The 21,056-nt window shown below is 49.2% G+C and overlaps 1 protein-coding gene across 2 annotated transcripts; it reads left to right on the forward strand.

The window, feature by feature from the left end:
• Nucleotides 1–800: 800 nt before the first annotated feature.
• GOLM2 (golgi membrane protein 2) lies at nt 801–19,196 on the forward strand. Of its 2 annotated transcripts, XM_030228338.2 has the most exons (10): nt 802–1,462; nt 7,115–7,169; nt 8,155–8,257; nt 9,284–9,374; nt 10,214–10,358; nt 10,585–10,665; nt 11,003–11,101; nt 11,698–11,871; nt 14,626–14,793; nt 17,975–19,196. In XM_030228338.2, the coding sequence occupies exons 1-10, from the start codon at nt 1,136–1,138 to the stop codon at nt 18,046–18,048; spliced, it is 1,317 nt and encodes a 438-aa protein (XP_030084198.1). In that variant the 5' UTR covers nt 802–1,135; the 3' UTR covers nt 18,049–19,196. The 2 variants fall into 2 exon arrangements, with proteins under 2 accessions (XP_030084199.1, XP_030084198.1); XM_030228339.2 differs by lacking the exon at nt 14,626–14,793 and having other exon boundaries at nt 801–1,462.
• Nucleotides 19,197–21,056: the final 1,860 nt, after the last annotated feature.

The raw sequence follows: 21,056 nt of genomic DNA on the forward strand, positions 1-21,056 counted from the left end.
GGAGCCCTGACTTTGCTGGGATCTCTCTCCCCTCACACCGAGGGAGCGGCTGCAGCCACGGCCAGAGCTCGCTCCATATTCCAGCCCAGCTCTGTATCCCGTTTTCCCCTGTGAGAATCAGCGGCACCGTGACATTAACGGGGTGTGAAGGAATCTGCTCAGGAGTACATGTGTTATCCGAGTGTTTCTTATAAAACGAATGATCCACCCCTCACTTCAGCCCGAGGACAGGCTTTGCTCCCTCAGCAAACACCTCTCCTGTGGGGCCGAGAAGTCCGTGAGGTTCCTGCCGCAGCGTGCCCTGCCGTGGAGCCAGGCTGGGACAGCCGGGGCGGTCATCTGCAGAAGGGTCCGGAGACCTCAGAGGCCCTTCCAGGGCCTAAAGGGGCTCCGGGAGAGCAGGAGAGGGGCTGGGGACAGGGGATGGAGGGACAGGACAAAACAGAAAGCCTTCCCGCTTAAGGAGGGCGGGGATGGATGCGATGTTGGGCAGGGATTGTTCCGGGGAGGGTGGGGAGGCCCTGGCAGAGGGTGCCCACAACAGCTGTGGCTGTCTCTGGATCGCTGGCAGTGCCCAAGGCCAGGTTGGACATTGGGGCTGTGACTGTGAAGCGTTTCCCTACGCACGGCACGGTGTGACACCGGCAGGTTTTTACTGTCCTTTAGCGTGACCCCGCCGCGCACGCAGCCCAGCCACGCCGCGCGGCACACACCGCCTCAGGGCAGGCGGGGCCCGGCTCTCGCGAGCGCTCCGCGGGCTCCTCTCGCGAGAGCCGCAGGGGGCGGGCGCCGGGCGGGGCGCCGCGGTGGCGGCTCGGCCGGTGGGTCCCGTACGGCCCGGCGGCGGCTCGGCTGGGACCGGCACCGGCACAGCCCTGCCGGCCACCGCCCGCTCCCCTCGGGCTCTTCCCTCTCGCCGTTCTCTCCCAGCTCCCCTAGCCCGCTGCCCTCAGGGCCTCTTCCCTTCTTCAGCCCCCCCACCTCACCCCCCTTCCCCTGGACCCCGCACTTCCCCCCTGATCATTCCCTCTTCCCCTGTTCAGGATACCCCCTTCCCCTCACATCCCCCCGCACGCTCAGGGCCCCCTGAGCGCCTTCCCCGCTTCGCCTGAAGCCCCCGCCCGCGGCCTGCCCCATGGTGGGGTTCGGGGCGAACCGCCGGGGCGGCCGCCTGCCCTCGCTGGTGCTCGTGGCTCTGCTGGCCGTGATCGCCGTGCTCGCCTTCCACTGCTGGAACGCGGCGTCGCGGCAGGCCCTGCTGCGGGAGGAGCTGGCCGAGCTGCAGAGCCAGGCCCAGCGCACCGAGGTGGCGCGGGGCCGCCTGGAGCGGCGCAACTCGGACCTGCTGGGCAAGGTGGACTCGCACAGGAAGCAGCTGGAGCAGAAGGAGGCGGACTATAGCCACCTGAGCAGCCAGCTGCAGGCCAGGGACGGCCAGGTGAAGAGGTGCGAGGACGGCAAGGTAAGGGCAGGGGACGGCGGAGGGTCCCGGTGCCCCCCGGGGCGGCTCAGCCCGGAGCACTGTCAGTCCTCGCCTGCCCAAGGTGTCCCCGCAGCCTCTGCAGCTCGGGAGTGAACCGAGGCCCCGAGGCTCAGGGTTGGTGCTGCTGGGACAGCTGCAGCGCTCTCTGTTTTCTGAAAACGTCCCCAAAAAGAGCTGGAGATGTCCTGTGAACAATGAAAATCCCATGAGCGCTCATTTCCAGACGGCTGTTTCAAATTTACTTACTGTTTTTTAGCTTTCTGTCTCTGCCGAGAATATTTGATCCTTTGTGATAATTCAAGAAACCAGACGCAAAAACTGCAGTTTCAAGGGAAATGAAACCAGTGTGGTGTTCAGTAGCACCCTGAGCTTGCCTCTTGGAATGCCTGGTACAGCACACTCTGATTTTTATGCTGCCAGCGTGTACTTGAGGGGAAAAAAAAAACCAAACAACCCTGCTGCTGACTAACGTGTCATTTTCCTTGGCTTGGAGAAGCCAACCTCATTTAAAATTCAGCTGGCCCTTTCAGTGGGGGTGGCTTGGGATTTCTTTTGTTGTGGAAGATGAGTGAATGGTTCAACTTTCACTGTTGTGCTTTCATAACTGTCCTGAACTGGGAAGTTCACGGGGCTCAACACAGAAGTCCTGCTCAGGGGCCGTGTGGGGTGTATTTGCATGCAGGTCATCTCTCTGCTCATTGAACACTGTTCTCACAGTGGGATTTATGGAAATGCCACACTCTCCAGGGTTATTGCTGGCTAGGTTTGTTTTTCTGGCCCTTTCTTATTGCACAAGGGATGTGCAGCCTCAGAAAATGCATTGAGTTGACACAGGAAAAGCTGAATATGAACACTTCACATTCCAGAGTTAGACTCCCTTAAACTGATTAAGTTTGTATTAATGTTTCCTACTGAGCCATTAAAACTAAGCCCTTTGGCTGTTCAGCAAACATAATTTTAAATTTTATTTTTCCTTAGATTGCAGTGAAAATTCCAGTTGGATATGACATGGACTCCATGATCTTAAAGGTGTTTTCCAGCCTCAGTGATTCAGTGATTCTAAAGCAGTTGGGGTTTAGCCAAGATACTTCCCCTTCTGTCTGCAAAAGGGCAGCCAGCTTGTTTGGTGTGTTAGTGTCACTGCCTGTGGGTGTAAAACTCCCCTGGCAGGATTCAGGTAGCTGTCAGGCACAGTTCAGGAAGGATTTCTTCCTGGAAGGGGTGGTCAGGCACTGGAACTGCCCAGGGAGGTTTGGAGTCCCCATCCCTGGAGGTGTCCAGGGAATTCCTGGATGTGGCTCTGGGTGGTGACAAGGTGGGGATTGGGAGCAAGTTGGGCTGGATGGTCTGGGAGGGCTTTTCCAGCCTCAGGGATTCTGGGATCAGTTACTGGGCTGCATGACAAGGGGTGCTTTGAAGGCAAGGCACTGGTATTTTGGAAATCTGTGGTGTGTTCCCGTAGGACACCAGGAGAGGAGATGTAGGTCTGAGCTGGGCGGTGCAGCCCTGGTTACTGGAGCCACGAGGCACGATCAGCTGCTGCTGGCTGCCCCTGCCTGCCCACCCCTCTGCTGTTCCCTGGGATCTGCCTGGGCTTTGGACTCTCTGAGTGTGACCCTGCACAGGGCAGAGCCAGAGGGCACCAAGAGAAACCTGCCCAGTAAACCTGCCAAATTAAATTTAGTGTTAATTGCCTGCAGTGTGTGCTGTGAGTCTTCCACCTTTGTTCCAGAGGCTGCCAGTTAAGGCCGTGTGAACTCGTAGCTTTTGAACATCCTTTCTCTTGTGTTCAAAATGCTCAGAGTGCCCTAAGAGGCCAGAAGAGCAAGATTTTATCAAAAACCAGTTGCTGGCCTTTTTTCCTCCCATGTCTTTTCTCAGTGGCAACAATGTTTATTTTTTTTCCTAAAGCCCTTTAAATTACTTTTTTTAAGGACTGCTGCTTCTGGAGAGCAGTGAGTAAAGCTTTGTTTTAGAGAACGAAAGTCTGTCACAACAAAACAGTAGTAGATATGAAGTGTCTGACCAAAAAAGGCTTGAATAATAATTTTTTTCCTCTCAAAATAGAATCTGGCAAGTCTGTCTGACCAAACTGCTCATTACCTGTGATCTTAGTCCGTTTGTGAAATGCAGGAGCTGAAATAAAACCTCAGCATTGGTATCAAGTGATCACTACAAATTCAGGCTCATTTTAAGGAAAACTCATTTGAAGAGTCTTGGTGTCAGTTGTGCTTTGTGCTGCTTTGTCCTTAGCTGAGGTTCTTTGCCTTGTGGTCACATAAATCAAGTGCCTTTCCCAGTGCTGAGGCAACCCCAGTTTCTGCAGCAGCCTGCTCTTGGCTCAGGGATTTCTGGAGTCAAGGCCAAACCCTTGGCTCTCCCTCTGTCTCCTGCTTGTGAACGAGCCTATCACTGCACCAGGGTGATGTTTGCTTTTGGGAGCAAATATGGGAGTGTGACCCAGTGTCTTGTGTTTAAAAAGAAGCAGTAAAACATGAATTCTTGGGAATTCTCCCCTCCTGGTGGGCTCTTGAGGGTCTGTTGGAGCTGGAACAAGCAAGGAGGTCTCTTTTGAAGCGCCCTGTGAGGGGCAGGCAGGGGTAATGCCTACTGTGGACTTTGGGCAGGTGCTGCATGCACAGGTAGCCCCAGCTGCCTGGGTATTCCATGGGTTTTTGGCAGCATGCCGGTGGGTTTGGGGTTTTTCCATAGCTTAGTGCATCCGTTAGCCGTGAGCGCAGTGACAGTGACACGTGGGACTGGCAGCAGTCCCTGGTGGAGAGCTTCCAGGTGGCAGGCGCCCAGCCTGCACGGAGCACCTCTCCTTCCCTACCTGCTGCTGGCCGTGCCAGGTGTGCAGCACTGCCCTGCCCTTACCTGCTGCCCAGAAGTGTTTGGGGTGAACTGTTTGGTCAAACATCCCCAGCAGCAGCTGGGTGTGTTCTTTGTTGCCAAAACTTGGTAACTCCCCAGTTTGCAAAGCTGTAGCTTGACAGCAGCAATGTGGAGTTGTTACATGGCAAGATTCACAACTCAGGATTCACTGGAGGGTTGCCACATGACCATGCATAGGATTTCTGGTGGGTTTTTTCCTGTGAAGGGCTCATTGGGCTGCAGAGGGCTTATTTTCTCCGTCCCAAGTACTTGGAAAGGCCCTGAGGAGCCCCTGAGAGCTCAGCAATACAAATAGGTCTAGACCAAAGGAGGATGGGGCCCAGGAAGAGCTGGACCTGCACCATGGCTCATGGATTGTGGGTTTTGCATGTGTAGGTGGAACAGATCCCATGAATCATAAAAAAGCTTTCTCCTTTTCTGTCCTTCAGATGAGGGACATTTGCTGTCAGCTGAGCTGGTTTGGATATAAATTCTGTCACTTCTCTCTGAAACTCAAAATCACCAAAAGGGAAGATTGTGTGATTAAAGTGCTGCACATTCCCATGCAGCTCCTGCTCACAGACAGCAGCCCTCCCCCAGCCAGGCACATGGTTGTGGGATCAGCAAGAGCCAGTGGGAAGGGGTTGTGTGTGAGGAATTCTCATAGATGAGGGCCTGAAAACAGACCCCGCTACTTCCCAGGATCTCCTTTGTTCACAGATTTATTGGGTTCTGGGAAACAACTGCATTAGAGTGGAATACAGGAAAATATGATTTTTGCCTGTAGTTTTGAAGAGGGGGAGATACTTGTTCATTCACACAACAGATCACTGGGTGTACCTGCTCCCCATCCCCTGTTGGAGGGGGAGCTGACACGATGGGTGCCCAGTGCATGGAGAGGCTTGGTGGTGACTTGTGTCTTGTGCTTCCCTGTGTGTCCCCACTGCAGGGCCAGTTGTGCATTTGAAGTGAAGCTCTACAAGTCCTACCCAGGCTGGCCCTGATGAGATGTTGCTTTGTGCATCCTGTGAGGGGGCCTTGAAAGCCTCAGTGGGCAGAGCATGAGACAAACGTGGCTCTGACGTGCCAGGAGGCTCCTTGAGTGTTCCTTTGGGGAGTAATTTTGTCCCTCTTTCAGAGCACTGTGGTCAGAGGGCTCAGGTTACCTAAAGATCACATTCCTGGTGGAGTTAATAAATGCTGACAGATTAACTGTGGAGCTGGACTTTTCTGTTATATTCCAGGGTTTGGAGGAAATATGTTCCAGGCCATTTTGCTTATTTTACCATTTTTTCTGCTGTATCCCTAAAATTTCACAGTTCTACTTGCTTTCATTTTTTGGGAAAAGCCTTGTGAAGCAGTGCTGTGTCCTGTCATTTGTGGGAGCTGTGGTGGTGACTCTCTAGGCCCTAGAACCCTCTTGACTTTTGTTTTGGACATGGGTCAGGATTTGTCTATGCACCAGGGGCGAGGCAGGGTCCTGCAGTGCCCTGTTGGCAGGGACAGCCAGGATCCTGCAGGCTGGCACAAAAGCTCAAGGAGCTTCTGATGTGTGTCCAGAGCTGTGGGATGTTCATGTGCACTGTGCCGCAGGAAAGCACCATCTCTGCAGTTCCTGCATGGCTGGAGGGGCCAAGGCAGGAATGCCTGATCATACCCACACTGGACAAAGGCATCAGCCTCAGAGTGCTTTTGTAACAACAAAACCACAATGGGAAATACATTTAAATAATGAAGAATTTAATAAAAGGGAAGGCTCAGGTGCAGGGAAGTCCTAAAGACAGGGCAAGTGTGTTTTGGGGTTTTTTGACAGGAAACGGAGGTGACTGACACAGACACCTCAGGGACTGTGGGGGGAACTGAAACAGGCCCTGTGTCCAGGTGTGTCCCCATGGATGTCCCACCATGTCCTGGCCAAGTGGCTGGGCTGGCACTGCAGTGTGCTGTTCGCAGAGGTGATGCTGACCTTGTCACCCTCGCCTGACAGCCCTGCTCAGCACCTTCCTGCCGTTACCCTTTGTGTCACTGTGGAATTACAACAAAAACACCACAGCACCTGAAGTGCCTGAGGGCAGGCAGGGATTTTTACCTGCTTTCTCAGAATATTCCACACATTAATCTTTTTCTTTGTTCCTGCTGGTTTTTGTCTTTATGTAATGACAAACAAAGCATCTTTACTTCAGGGCTTTGTGTACTTGCATTTCTTACTTATTGTAACTATTTTTTTCCTTACTAAAAATGCCAAATTAAAAGCTGTTGTTGTTTACTGGTGTGAGATTCTCTCTCAAAATAAAATGTGTGTTAGGGTGTTAGATAGCAACACATAAAAGATCTATTTAAATACAACAATTCTATTAGATCATCTGTCTTAGGTAGCAATTGGTTTTGCTGTTGATGCTGTATTTATTTTTATCCACCTGTGCTTTGACATTGGCTGTTTACTGTCCCTCTTGCAATATCAGGATGCAGCATGTTTATTTAAGTTGAGGCAATCTAGTTTTTTTTATATAAATATGTTCTGGAATTAAAAGTTAAGCCTTTGTTAGCAAAGCCTGAACACAGTGTTTAGTTTGGTGATGTCACTTACACTCCCTAAATACACATTTCTTAGATTTACAGGAACTTTGTGCATGTCACTCTGATAATCCTGTCCGTACGTTGCTTCACCAAGCAAACATTCACACCTGAATCTTCACAGCCCAAACCCTCCCCAGCCTGCTGGTCACCTGTATTTATCCAACCTTTTCTTCCTTCCAGATGAAGCTGCAGAACAACATCTCGTATCAGATGGCAGACATACATCGGCTAAAGGGTGAGGGATTCATGGCCAAACTCATTTGGCAGGCTGAAGCTGTGCATTTTAACTGCCCAGGTGCTGCTGAATGCAGTATAAATGAAGGATCTAGTGATGCTGGAGCTCATAATTTCACATTTCTTGTAATGCAAAATCTCATTGTGTTTGTTACCTGGTGTGGGTAAGTGCAGAGCTGGCTCTCTCTTTGCTGCAGTAAGGATGTGTGTTCTGGCACTGCTGAGTTACAAGACAGTAGAATCATTTCCATGGCCAGACACGCAGTTTAGTAGAGTTTGATCAGAAACATTGTGATGGTTAAGCTGGATTAGAAAAAGGTCCAGGACACATCTCTGTAGTTCTGTACAGACATGATTATAATGCCTGGGGTGTTGCTGTATTCAGAGCACTTCACAGTGAGCCAGAACGTGATCAGATCTGAACATGCCTGCACACAACACACATGGGCTCTGCCTGTATCCGTGTAGCTGCAGCTTAAAATAGTAGGGAGCTTCATTATTCCTAGCCTGAGGAGCAGGGAGGGCTTCTAGAGCAGTTGTGAAGACAGGAAATCTGTGATGGCTTTACGGGTAGCAGAAAGGTGCCTCCTTTTGTACACTCACTGCCACAAACAGTGTTTGAGCATCCTGGCTGGAGCAACCTGGCAGCACTTCCGTGTTACTCAGAGTGATAGAGCCATTCAGGAAATTATGGACATTTCCAGCAGATAAGTGAAATAGCGCTGTGCAAGGTTTCTGAATGCAGAGGTGCAGAAACAGTTTGGGAGATTGGCATAATATCAGAAGAATTGTCTCTGAATTCATGCTGCCATCTGGCATACATGAGTAAAGTGGCATCTTCTTCAGATTGGTTTAAGAATCTTTAAAGTATGTCTAGACATGAAACTTGAGCAATTTCTTACTTAGCAATATTGGAAATTGTATCTGCCACAGGGCATTTTTTCTTGTCTTTCTGTATTCATGTTGGTTTTGCTCTTTTGGCCCAGAGCAACTGGCAGAGTTACGGCAGGAGTTCATCCGCCAGGAAGATCAGCTGCACGAGTACAAGAAGAACAACACGTACCTGACAAGGAGGCTGGAGTATGACAGGTATGTCCTCAGGAGTGTTGGTAGATGCAGGCTGGTGTGTGTGTGTGAGGGGGACCTGTATTTACTAAAAAGTGCTAATTAATCTCGTGTCTGCTAATCATCAAACAGGAGTGTGCTCACTTGGTGATGCACCTGAGCTGACTGTTTGACTTTCAAGTTCTTGGTGATGTTGTTGTCCTTCCCCCAACGTGAGACAGGAGCTAAGGAGAATCTTGACTTAGTGGAATCATTCTGCATTTTGAAGTCAATGTATTTTTTATAACATGGAGATTTAGTTCATGAAGGAGTCTAAAGGACAAGTCCTGTGTCACCAGCGTTGTTAATTGCTGCCTTTTTTAGCAGTGTAGTTTCATTTGTTTCAGCTGAAAACACCTTGTGTAGATTGAAATTTTAAATTGACTTCAACCCTTTCAGTTGATGATAGAGGAACGGGGAGAACAAATACTCCTGCTTTGAAGAGTGAGGAAGACTTAACTCTTGAGAAAGTGTTTGAAACTTTTACATACATAGAGTTCTGTGGTATGCTGAGAGTTTGTGGGACGTGGGAGTTTTGGTGATTGGGCTGATGTTGTGGCTAGCTGGGGCAGTTGAGGCAGCTGGATGTGTATTCAGATGGTGTTATTTGAGTTGGGAGCAGTAACTGATAGGGGCACTCATGCACCTTCTCTGTTGACAGCCAGGAGAGCCATGTTGCTTTCCCAGCGGAATTAATATTTGTGGACAGATTAACTGTGCAGCTTGACCTTTTGGTTGCATTCCAGCTTCTGGAGGAAGTATATTCAAGGCCATTCTCTTTATTTTACTGTTTTCTCGGCTCTGTGCCTATTTTTTTCCAGCTCTGCTTTCTTACTGTATTCAGTCCATTCCCACTCCATATACATGCCAGGACCAGGCTTCTTGGACAGACTATTCTAGTTATAGCTCAGGTTTGGCTTTTTGTGCCACTTGATATTTTTCCTCTTATTTTATTTGTGGGAGAGCAGATCCAACAAATGAAGTGTAACTAATGGTGTGTTTCTCCTCAAGCCTGCAGTGTGGGCAGCAGATCAAGGAAATGAGACTGCAGCACGAAGAGAACATCAAGAAATTAATGGACCAAATTGCTCGGGAACAAAAGGTATGCCAAAAAAGTTTGTGTTGAATGAGAAGAGCCCAAAGCCTGCTGTTTGCCTCAGAGATGTGGAGGCCTGGGACATTTCTTCCCTAACTTTGTTCAGGATCCCCCTTGAGCAGCCCTAAGTGGGTGTTAGTGTAAGAAATCTGCCTACTGTCACACCCAGTGGACTGAGCTCAAAGCTGAGGCCAAATTCTCTGCTGTGCTCCAGCCTTGCTCCATGATGTCATTGCTGAGGATTTCAGTTGTTGCCTGTAACATGGATATCTCTGTTCAGCTCTCCAGGGTGGGATCTGTGTTCTCACAGCCTTAGCCAGGTTGCTGCAGAGGGAGCCTGAGCTCTGATGAGGCCTGAGGTGCTAATGTGATGCAAATTGTGATGGTACTGGAATGGTGTCAAGGGTGTGATTACATCAAGCAGGCTGCCAGCAGAATTTGGGCCTCTTTCCTGCAAACAGATGCTTAAAATTTTGTTTCCTTACTTCATTTATAAACATCTCAAATAATAGGGCAGACTGAGAGCAAGTTTGTCACATCTTCTCTTACAGTCTGGAATTGTTTCAAGGCTTTGACCTGAGGCTTAAGGCTTACCTTGACCTGTTTTTGTTGTGCTTAACACCTCTGTATGGCACTAGAAATGTCCTGCAGCTGTGCTGAACATTTTCTGTACAGTTGTGTTTCCAGGCTCCAGCTTTGTGCATAGAGTGCTCTGTTCTTTGCTTTGGTGATCACTGAATTCATAAATGCAGTTTTGCTGACCCAAAGTAATCTTGAATTCGAGGATGTTTAATTTGTAATTTCCAGGGAAATGTTTAATGTTGTCTCCTTATTTTTTCTAACAGGCCACACAAAAAGTTCAGTCTAGTAAAGACACTGCAGTCAGCCCCAGCAATGGTGACCAGGCAATACCTGGGGCCGTTGCAGAGATGGAAGATAAAGACATAGTGAAGAATGAGGAGCCTTCAGAACATGGTGCAAATGGCAAAGGTATTTTCTTTTTTGGGCATTTGTGATAGAGAATGGGCCAGTTGGGTTGCAAGCCTTTGCCAGCCTCCAGACTGCACATTTCTCTGCAGCAGAAAAAGGAATTGTTTGGATCAGGTACCTTGATTAGCTGCAGTGATTGTTCTAAATTAGAGCCTTCCACAAGAGGGAAATTCACAGTTCACACTGAAGGGTTAGTGAGGCAGAATCTCCTTTTCTTGTCTTGCAGAGAAAATCAAACCAGGAGGAGATGCAGGCATGCCTGAAATAGAAGATAATGACCCTGCTAAAGCTGAAGATACTCCCACTGGTTAGGAGAAATACTCTTCATTCTTTCACATTTGGGTCTTGGTGATGTAGATGTTATGTGTGAACACCATGTGGTACGCAGTGAGTGCAGACTTAAAATCTCTCTGTGGTAATAAAATTCAAGTGGGGTGTAAAATCAGATCATTTCTACTGTGCCTTAGAGGTTTGAAATCTCAAAATGGAATGTTTTGGATAATGCCCCTCCTGAAATCTTACCTTTTGTATTTTCATTAAGGAGATTATAAAAAAAATAGAAGTTTACGGAATTGTTGGAGCAAGACCAGGTAAATAGTGTGTTTGTTTCACGTTAATGCTTTTGTCCCTGTGTTCTCTTTTAGCTTTAAAGAGGCCACTTATTTCAGCTCCTAAAAGTGAAGGTCATCAGCCTGTTATCAATCTTCCAACTGAACAGCCCCATGCTCCAAACCTGGCACCAGGTAAAATTCCTGTTAGCAGGTGATGGGACAATGTTTTGGTTACAGGAAGAAAACTAAGGATAAATTTCTGCAGGATCCAAGGCTGTGTTTTGTACCTGGCTGAGGCACTTGGGCTGCCATTGTATTATCTCTTCTTGTAACCTCCAAACCAATAATTTCTGAGCCTTTTGACCAATCACAGCTAAATTAGAGTTAGAAATTTGAAAGATAAGTGCTTCAAGTGGACAGAGTAATTTAAATGTGTGTTCCTCCTTAGGGTACAAATTAGGGCTGCACCACTCCCTCAGGGATTGGTTTTTGATCTCTTGGTAGCCACAATCAGATGTTCCTGTCACTTGCTCAGTGTTCTCCTGTCCTTGGGAACAGCTCACTTGAGGGTGACATGGGGAAGGTTTAGGATGTGAGAACTTAAAGTCCTGCAGTGAAAGGGTTTGGAGGAATTGCAGTTAGAAGAGAGACAAACCCAAAGAAAATTAACTGTGTTTGATCAAGTCACTGTAAGGTTAGAGAATATCAGGTGATGCCTGCCCTGCAGGTGGCTTGTTCCAATCCTGTCCTGCTAACATTCTGAGTGTAACTTCCTTTCAACGTTGTAGGTTTGCCCAGTGACAGTGATGGAAATGCTGACATCGCCAAGCAGATCCCTCCAAATGCTCTCCAGCACTTGAATTTTGAAGAAAATGTGGAAACCCAGAAAGAGCACAAGGTTGAGCCAGACCAGATAAAAATCCCAAAGAGCCGAGTTAGTGACTTGCAGAAGATTAAGCAAAGTAAGTTGGCCAATATCACACACTTCAATATATTTAAAAAATCTCTTCATTTTTTATCTGTGTAAGTACCTGTCTGGAAAATGGGGACCATTGCAGAGGGTGGCTTTGGAGAGGGAGCCTGAGAAGGAATATAATGTGTTCATGGGTAAAAGATAGGCTTTAATGGGTTATTTTTCACATGTACATTCAGTTATTTTTAAAAATTATTTCCTTATCCTAATTAAGGATGTTTTTGGAAATTACTGCAAGGTTTACAAATTGGTTAACTCAGAACTTTGATATATGCAGGATGCTGAGTTACTCACTTTATTACTTGACTTCAGTACACCTTTTGGACAATGTTGTAGGAATTCAGTCAAAACTGAGAAAACTTTGGTTGTTTTAATATCACTTACAGAACTTTGTGATGGAGCAGGGACAAGTATATTACAAATTATCACAGAATTTGGGCAGGCCTGGCTTCCACTCTGTGTATCCTGAGGTGTGCAAGGCTCGTTATATTATCAAAGCAGCTTCTGGAAGAAGCTTCTGGAGTGAGAGCTTCTCATTTCAGTGGTTGGGTTTTTTAATGCATTGTCTCTCTTCCCTGGTCATGGATTATATGATGGAGGGTAGATGGAGCTGGGAAGGAAATGTCTCCATTGTAGGCTGTGAGGAGGTACTTGAGAGTCAGGAATTGTCCCCACTTAGTCTCTTCTCTTTGCTCCTTCATATTTGGGATAACTCCTGTTGTAGGTTTTAACGGGGCAGTGAGGGAGAGAGTTTATCATGGAAGGAAATAGCTAATCCAGGTTTGTGTAAGGGTCTGTCCTGAGGTCAGTGGCTGTTCAGAGAGGTCCATTGGTGACAAACTCACCCCTGGTAAGGAGGAGCCCAGCTGTGGCACAGCTCTGCAGCTCCCACCGTGGGCAGGTGCCTGGCTGGTGTTGGTGACTGAGGGCTATGGAGTAGAGGGTGCAGAGTGGGACTGTTCAGCCTGGAGGAGAGAAGAGCCTGGAGAGACCTTAGAGTGCCTGAAGGGGCTCCAGGAGAGCTGGAGAGGGACTGGGACCAGGGATGGAGGGACAGGACACAGGGAATGGCTTCCCACTGCCAGAGGGTAGGGATGGATAGGATGTTGGGAATTAGGAATTGTTCTCTCTGAGGGTGACAGGGGCTGGGATAGAATTCCCACAGCAGCTGTGGCTGCCCCTGGATCTCTGGAGGTATCCAAAGCCAGGTTGGACGGGGCTTGGAGCAGCCTGGGACAGTGGGAGGTGCCCCTGCCCGTGGCAGGTGTGGCACTGGATGGGCTCACCAGACTGACTGTGCTCCCTGAGCTCAGTCTGTAGCCTTTGTGGGCCTGCTGCATTTCCTGGGATCTCTTCATCAACTTCAGCCTTTCCTTCTGTCAACTTCAATCATTCAGTGCTTGTTTGTCACAGTGTCTCTGGCTACCCACGGGCTGGTTTTGCTGGAAGTTTGGTACATGCCCTTGTCTTCATGGCTCAGTTTGGGTTTTACATGTGCAAATCCCGCTGTCCTACCTGGGTTTTGTATATAATGCAGTGTCAAAAATACCAACAGGATCGCTCCATTAGACATGAACAGGCAATGAATAATGTATGGAACTTTGGATTTCTAAACAGATTGTGGGTGTTTCTCTTGCTTGTTTTATGAAAATGCCTGAAACTGGTGTTCCTGTATGTTTGAGCTGTGCTAGATGTGATTATGCTTCTTTCCCTCCATACAGAGAAGCAGGATGATACTGCTTCTGTCCTGGTTTTTACAGACACATTGTTTTAGGGAATAACTTTACTTCTACATCTGTCCATTTTTAATCCCGATGTTGAAATCATTCTCCAGTTTTACTTCTCCATTAGTTGCTTGCACTGGGAATCATCACCTGCCCTGGCAGCCTTGGTGCCCAGTGTGTAAGAATTGTATCACACTTTAATCCCATTTTTCCCATTTATACACAGCCTTCCAGGCCAGTGACCTCTGCAGCCTCAGAGCTGCTTCCCTCCAGCAGTGGGCTGGAGGAGATCTCCCTGTATCCCATTAAACACCAGCTCTGAGCTGACATCACACCAGTAATCTCTCCCTGTGTGCCTGGGTGGTTGCCTGCTCATTCCGTATTTCCAGCTGATTCCCGTTTTTCTCGTGCATTGTTTCACGATCTGAAACCTCTCTTCATTTTTTGTTGGGAGATGAAAATACTGGATTTGGGACATTTTGGAAACGGTTAATGCTTGCTAGGGAAGCAGAGTGTAAAGCCAGCTAGAGTTTCCAAGCCGAGCAGCGAGGACAGGCCTGTGCTGGGCTCCCTCCCGTGCCAGCAGGGCACCCTCTGCAGGCACTGCCGGGCACCAGGGCAGCGTTGGCTGGCTCTAGGGTGTGCAAAATACCAGGCCTCAGCAAAAGTGGCTACTGACCCTTCCAAGAGTGAGTGCTCTTGTGCTTTTTGAGGAGTCTTGTGTTGGTGCCTGTGGGCAGTCCAAGGTGGAGCTGTTTGGGTGCTCAACTCAGCCCTTGCTGTGGAGGGAGGAGTGTGGGACAGTCAGGTGTCACGAGGGTGACACGGAGGTGTCACCTGCACTGAGGTGCTCCACGAGCCTTGTTCAACCCCTGTCCCAGCCCTCTCCCTTCTCTCCCCTTTCTCTCCAGCTGGATCTCCCACAGACCCTGACTGCCTCCACCTGCGATCTGCTCTCGTGTAGGATCTCCCTGTTTCTTTCCTCTCTGCTGCTGACTCACTCCTTTCCTACTCCACAGGCCGGTTCTTTGATGAGAATGAATCCCCTGTGGACCCACAGCAGGGTTCTAAACTGGCAGATTATAATGGGGATGATGGGAACGTGGGTGAGTATGAGGCAGACAAACAGGCCGAGCTGGCTTACAATGAGGAAGAGGATGGTGATGGTGGAGAAGAAGACGTCCAAGGTGAGCTTGGGCCTTACCTCCATCCCATTGTGATAAATCCATGCTGAGTTACTTGTTGAATTTGTGTAAAGCCTCTCTGGTTTAGCTGATCACAAATTGCTCAGACAGAACAAACAAGCTTGAAATTTGGTCTCACTCTCTGTGGGACAGCAACAATGCAAGTCTTGAGAGAGAGGGTTTTGGCACCTTACTGCAGTTGTCTATAGCTCCTGCTAGGAAGAGCAAGACTCTAAATTCCAGACATGGTTTTGCCCAAACCCCCAACTCTGGCCCCTGGCTGGGAGGGCTTTGAGCCTTCACATTCCTAAATTGTCAAGTAGAGGAATGAAGTGGTTCAACTCCTGCTCTTGTCACACCTGCCTGGAGCTGGTGGGCAGTGAGGCCTCAGGTGGTGATTCCAGGTGTCACTTTTGTGCATTATACACAGATTCAACAGACTTGTGGTGTTCTGCTAACCCACCTCAGAGCTCCTGATCCAGTGCTGCCTAACACCTGTGTGTGCATGGCCATTCCCTGTCCTGCATGCAGCTCCTGCATCGCCTCCCTCGCTTGCCTCTGCCTTGTCTGCCTTCTCCATCCAGCCGTTGGGGGATATTTGGGACAGGCCTGCCTGTCTGTAGGGCGAGAATCTTGGGTAAACATAGAGAGTATTTCCAGTTAAATGGAAGTGTAAAGTAAAGAGGGGGGTGTGGGAATAGGAAATGGGACAAAAATCGTACAGCCCCCCTGATTTTGTCCCTCATAATATAAGTTATATAAGTTAATAAGTTTTTAGCTGGAGGTTTTTCAGGCACTGTATTTAACTGGCATCTAAGCAAAATGAATGGGCAAAGCCAGTAGAAAGCAGCTGACTGAGCATGCAGCTAAGTGCAGTGTCAGCAGGCTGGGCTGGGCTGGCAGTTTGAAACTCGTGCACAAGTGAAGGAATAGGATGGACCAGAACCTGTGGCAATTGATTAACTTATTAATGGACTGCAGTGCCTGCTGCTCCAGCTGCAGGCTGTTGTGTGCCCCTCGTGCTCAGGACTCACAGCAGGTTTGTGTGGCACACCTGCCCCTCTGGTGGGTGGTCCCTGGGCTGGCAGCTGCACAAAGGCACAGGGGCATGCACAGCAGCCTGGTCCAGTAGCAGGTGTCCCTTCCTGTGGCACTTTCCTGTCCGTGCTGGGGCCAAGGGTGCCATGCCCCTGATGGTGCTGGGCTGCTGTGGGCAGGGAGTGCAGGGTCTCCTTTGTGTCCCTGAGCCCTCAGTGGGTCCTGCCCAGCTCCTCACTGCAGTAGTTCCTTGCCTGGGCTTCAGGATGCAACTGTGGAGGTCGTAACTGCAGCTGAGTGTGTGCTGGCTGGTGCCCTCTGCCTCGCTCAGTGTAGGTGCTCTGGACAGCCTTGCTGTGAAGAAATGTTCCCAATATCCAACCTGACCCTCCCCTGGCCCAGCCTGAGGCCATTTCCTCTTGTCCTGTCCCTTGTTCCCTGGGACCAGAGCCAGACCATAGGTGGCTGCCACACAGTGCAGGGATGCAGCACCCTGTCCCTATCCCACAGAGCTCTCCTTGCCCCTCAGTGCTGCTGCCTCAGTGTGAGTACCTGGCTGTGGGGTCTTCATGAGGGAGCTGGTGGCTCAGCAGCAGGGGTGCCATGAACAGCTGCAGTGACAAGGGCAGCATTCCCCAGTGCCACTTGGGAAAGGGTGGCCGTGATACAGTTCTAAGTGGTGGGAAAATGTTCAACCCCAGAGACTGGGCTTGTGTACCTTGCAGTGTGAGTGGTCTTTGGAAAAACGGAGCTCTGACTGACAGTGACCCCATCAAATTGTTTCCGTTCCAGGTGGGGTCCCTGCAAGGTCCCTGCTCTGGTGGCTTGGAATTTGAACTTGGGGAAGGTCCTTCTGAAGATGAACCCCTTTTTGTCTCTGTATAGACCCACTGGATTAAGAGCTTGTAGGGTTAAAGGGTGACTTCTGGAAGCTTCTTCCCAAGGGATGGTCTGAGCAGAAGTGTTACTACCTCCAACCACATTTCCCAGGCTTTGTTCTGTTGTTTCTTAATAACTTGTTGTGATGGCTTGAGCTGTGATTTGAGTGTGGCTGGTAGAGCTTCCAGGAGCAATATTCCTGAAAAAGTGGCTGCTTCAGGCTTTATACTGACATGTCTGCAGGGCAGGAGAGGGCAGAATGGCGGGGGTTGAAGGGAGGGTGGTTATAATTGTTTAGGGAGGGTTAAAAAGGAACGAGGATTTCTGTCTAAAAACTGTCAGGTAAACATCATCCAGGTCTGCATCAGGCTGAACAAAGCCTGTGGCATGTGCTACAAAGCCACTGGATTCCACATGGCTTCTCTTGCCTCTAGGAATGTGCAGGCTTAGATTGAAATTATCCAGGGGAAGTAGCCAGTTTGGGGGATGTACCTTGGGGCAGGACAGCGCCCAGCATGGTTCCTCCCCTCAGGCACCTGTGGAAGGGCAAGGGGATGTTTGAAGGTGGCAGCTTCTAAAATGTCTGTTTGTCATGGCTGGATGGTGGAGGGGGGGTAACTCCAGGACTTCCAGGTGCTGTGGTGGCACTTTCTTACAGAGCAAACCTGTGTCATGCAGGGGAACTCCAGCCAGCCTCTCAGGCCCCTGCCTGGCTCCTGGGGTGCTGGGGGAGCTCAACTTGGATTTCCTTTGCTGTGAACAAGAGTCTTTCCTGATAGAAAGGAATAGCTCTGAGGTGTAGGAAAAGATTATTAGTTGGAGCAAATGGAAGTTGTTGGGTGTTTCACTTTTTGAGGGAAGGAGGCCCTTGTTAAGGAAGGGGTCCCAGTAACTTCCCTGTGCTAGTCCCTGAGGTTCCCACCCTCTGTGAATGGTGTCATCTCTGGGCATGGGACTTTGAGCAGGAGCTGGATTTTAGTGGGGGGGTTTGAAAGCTTGATAGGCAATCTCAAATCCAGCAGCTGGTGTGACAGTGCTGCAGTGTCTGCAGTCAGGCAGTCTGTGAGGTGGGGCTGCCCTGCAGCCAGAGATCCTCCTGGAGCACTCACAGCTGGGCTGGACACATCCTGTCACAGCCCTGGCCAGCTCAGGGCTGTGACCTTAGCAGCATGTCCTGGGAACTGTACTTCAGTATTTTTTCAGTGATACCACATCAGATCTGATTCGAGTATTTTAATTGTGATCTAATTGCAATCTGTAATTGCAGATGATGAGGAGCGAGACCTGCAGAACGACCTGGGGGACTACAGCAAGTCCCGCCTCAGCGAGGGGGTCCTGTAGGCCCTGGTCACAGAGAGCTCAACCCAGGAACCTGAGGTGCTGCAAAACTGGACCTGTTTTACTCCAGTGTTTCCTGCTTCCAGGGAAGCTGAGGACCAAGTGCCGAGAGTGCTCAGCAGCAGGAGGAGAGGACCCCCTCTGTACATATGTACATATTTGTACTGTTGAAGGTTGTATTAAACCCACATCTTTGCTCTCACATGGAGCTGGTTACTCAGCCTGGTCCTTACCTGTAATAATCTCTACACTTAAACCCAGTCTACAAACACAGGCTGAACTGTTTCTGCCACTTAGAACACTTGTAACCCAGAGAACTTGTACAGTTTGTACCTGAAGTAACAAAGCCACTGTGGAAGCCATGTACAGCCAAGAACTCCTTTTCTACAGTCCAACCTGTGTGGCAGAACTGCTGCTCCTGAGTGCTGGGGTTTGTACAGCAGTGAGAATGGAATGTCAGAGGGACTGGGAACTGAATGGTTCAATAACTGCTCCTTCCTCAGTGCAACCCAGCATCACATCCCACTGAACTCCTGTACAGAGACCACATCTCATAGCCAGAGCTGCAAATCTGTAGCAGGACTTGAATAATTCAATACATCCCAAAAAAGCTGTGCAACTAATAGCTCAATTTAAAAGGTGATAGAAATAATTTGCAGCTTGTAGGAAATCTTTGTGTTAAAGAGGGTAAGTGTGTCAGTGAGACACATCTCCAGCAGCTATGTCAGCCCCTCGATGGAAGGACCAGCCTTAGCCCAGGTAAACATGCTGTGGGTGCTGGTGTGCTGTCCCAGAGTGTTCATCCCAGCTCCAGCCACTCTAGTTCATTTCCAGTTCCATGCCCTGATCCTGAGCACCCAGCACATCCCATGGTTTGGTTTTCTCCATCAGATCTGTCAGTCAGACCCTTTTCTGTATTCTGTATTCCCTTTCAGAATTGATGGGGATGATTCCATTGCTCTGCAGTGGTGGGAATGAAGGGGATTGTCCCCCCTGCTCCCCCAAGGGTTCCTGTGGACACAGGTTGGTGGCCCTGGTGAGGGTGATTGAACTCATCCCTGTGCTCTGGTGCTGGGCTGAAGTAATGGGTCAGGTTTGCTCCTTGCCAGCTCAGTGAACCCCTTAAATAAAGTTCAATGCTCGTACAATTATGTTATTGTTTTTAAGACAGTTTATTGTTACTTCAAGTGTCAATGGCAAAAAAAATTCCCCCCAGTTTCTGCATTTAAAAATTAGAACTCCATCTCAGCGCCGTGTCCCGGTTCCAGCTGAACCCCACATTCTCCAAAGTAGTGCAGCATCACATGGCACAGCAAGGGAAGACCTCTACATAGAGAGCTACTTCTGAAATGTTGACATGACACCATTCTGTACGCACAGCTTCAGCTGCTTTTCCCTTCCCTGCCCATCAACAGGACCATCCCTCTTGGGCTCCTGTGCTGAAGGTGGGTTGCTCCATGTTCCTCCTCCTCTGTCTTTTCTTTTTATGCATTCCATGTTTTCTCTTTTTTTCTTCTTTCTGTCTGATTACTCTGCTTTGCCCTTGTGCAGCTACACCTGGAGTATTGTGTTCAATCCTGGGCTCCACAGCTCAGGAAAGACAAGGGGCTACTTGTGAGGGTCCAGGAGGCCACCAAGATGATGAGGGGTCTGGAGCACCGCTCCAAGCAGGAGATGCAGAGTCGTGGGCTCGCAGCTGCCCCTGCGGCCGGGCTGTGCGGCGCCCCCCGGGCTCAGTGACAAACCAGCTCGGTTTGTTTTGAAACGCTGTTCCGACATCCCTGTGCCGTTTGTGTGCAGCCGGCTCCCGTTGCCATGGCAATGGCAGCACAGACAACGCTGACAGATCTCGAGCAGCTGCTTCCCTCAGCACCCAGCGAGACTGGGAATCAAACTGGCTCTCACATTCCAGGCCCACAGCAGAAACCCAACAAAGCCTCTTCCCACCACGGCCAGCCCCCATTTTAACCAGCACACCCAGTCCTGGGTCTGAGGCTGCAGTTCTAAATCCCTTGGATCCATGTGGCAATGCATTTCAGACAAGGAGTAGGGAGCTGAGATTTGACAGCCAAGGCTGAGGGATGAGTTCAGGCAGTGTCAGAAATGCAGTCACCTCCACCCTACAGCCCAGAGAAACAACTCCAGTTACTCCAGCCAGTCCTAGCTGCCCAGTTTTGGAGGTTTTCAGCAAATAGACTCTGCCAAGTCACATGGATCCCACAAAAACAACGAATCACTGGTGAACCCATTTTAATTTCAAAATGGGGAAAACCAAATTGATGGGCAGGATGTTGCCAAAAGGTCAAACCCAGTTCTGGATGAAACAAACCCTCATATTCTTCAGCATTTTAATAGCCATGAAGAGCTGAAGATACTTTGAAGTGACAAGAAACAAACAGACATGAGATAATGGTTTGTGGATTTTATTAAATGCTATCATTTTACATTTTCATATATCCAAGCCAGCAACAGTGGAAAATCCAAAGCCTGCAGGACAGAGGAGCTGGTGAGTCAGTGTTCTGCAGTAGCACATGCAGAAAGTACAAAAGGTTTTCTTCTCTATAAACATTTACTGCCCCTGTTTACAGTTTGCACACTGGACTGAATGATGCTCATTCACAAGGTGGTTTGGAGATCCTGAGCTCTCAGCAGGACCATTTCCCTGTACACACACATCCCTGAAGAAATTCTCCATCTGAAAACTTTCTCCTTTGTCCCTATTAAGGAGAATTTCCACATGCCATAAATGTCAGCTGCAATCCTTGCTCCAGGAGATACCTGGAGCTTTCAGTAACCTGGCACCCAAGTAGGGCACTTCCAGCTGAAGTAACCTGGGACCCTTCCTTGAGGACACTGACCAAAATACTTGATAGGATCGAATCTTGCTGCAATCAACTAGAAAATGTGACATTAGGCACTTTATAAGGAGAAGCAGTGTCCTGCTGTTCCAGCTGGCTCCAGCACTGAGACCAGATTTCTGTAATTTAAATAAAACAGGAAAACAAACCCAC

Source organism: Serinus canaria, chromosome 10, assembly GCF_022539315.1.
Source record: "Serinus canaria isolate serCan28SL12 chromosome 10, serCan2020, whole genome shotgun sequence".
NCBI lineage: Eukaryota > Metazoa > Chordata > Aves > Passeriformes > Fringillidae > Serinus > Serinus canaria.

Excerpts from the sequence above, each read along its gene's own strand:
- GOLM2 (XM_030228338.2), top strand. The coding sequence starts at position 1,136 with ATGGTGGGGTTCGGGGCGAACCGCCGGGGCGGCCGCCTGCCCTCGCTG. Across the intron at positions 9,375-10,213 it reads AAATTGCTCGGGAACAAAAG|GCCACACAAAAAGTTCAGTC; the intron begins GTATGCCAAAAA and ends TTTTTCTAACAG. Across the intron at positions 11,872-14,625 it reads CTTGCAGAAGATTAAGCAAA|GCCGGTTCTTTGATGAGAAT; the intron begins GTAAGTTGGCCA and ends CCTACTCCACAG.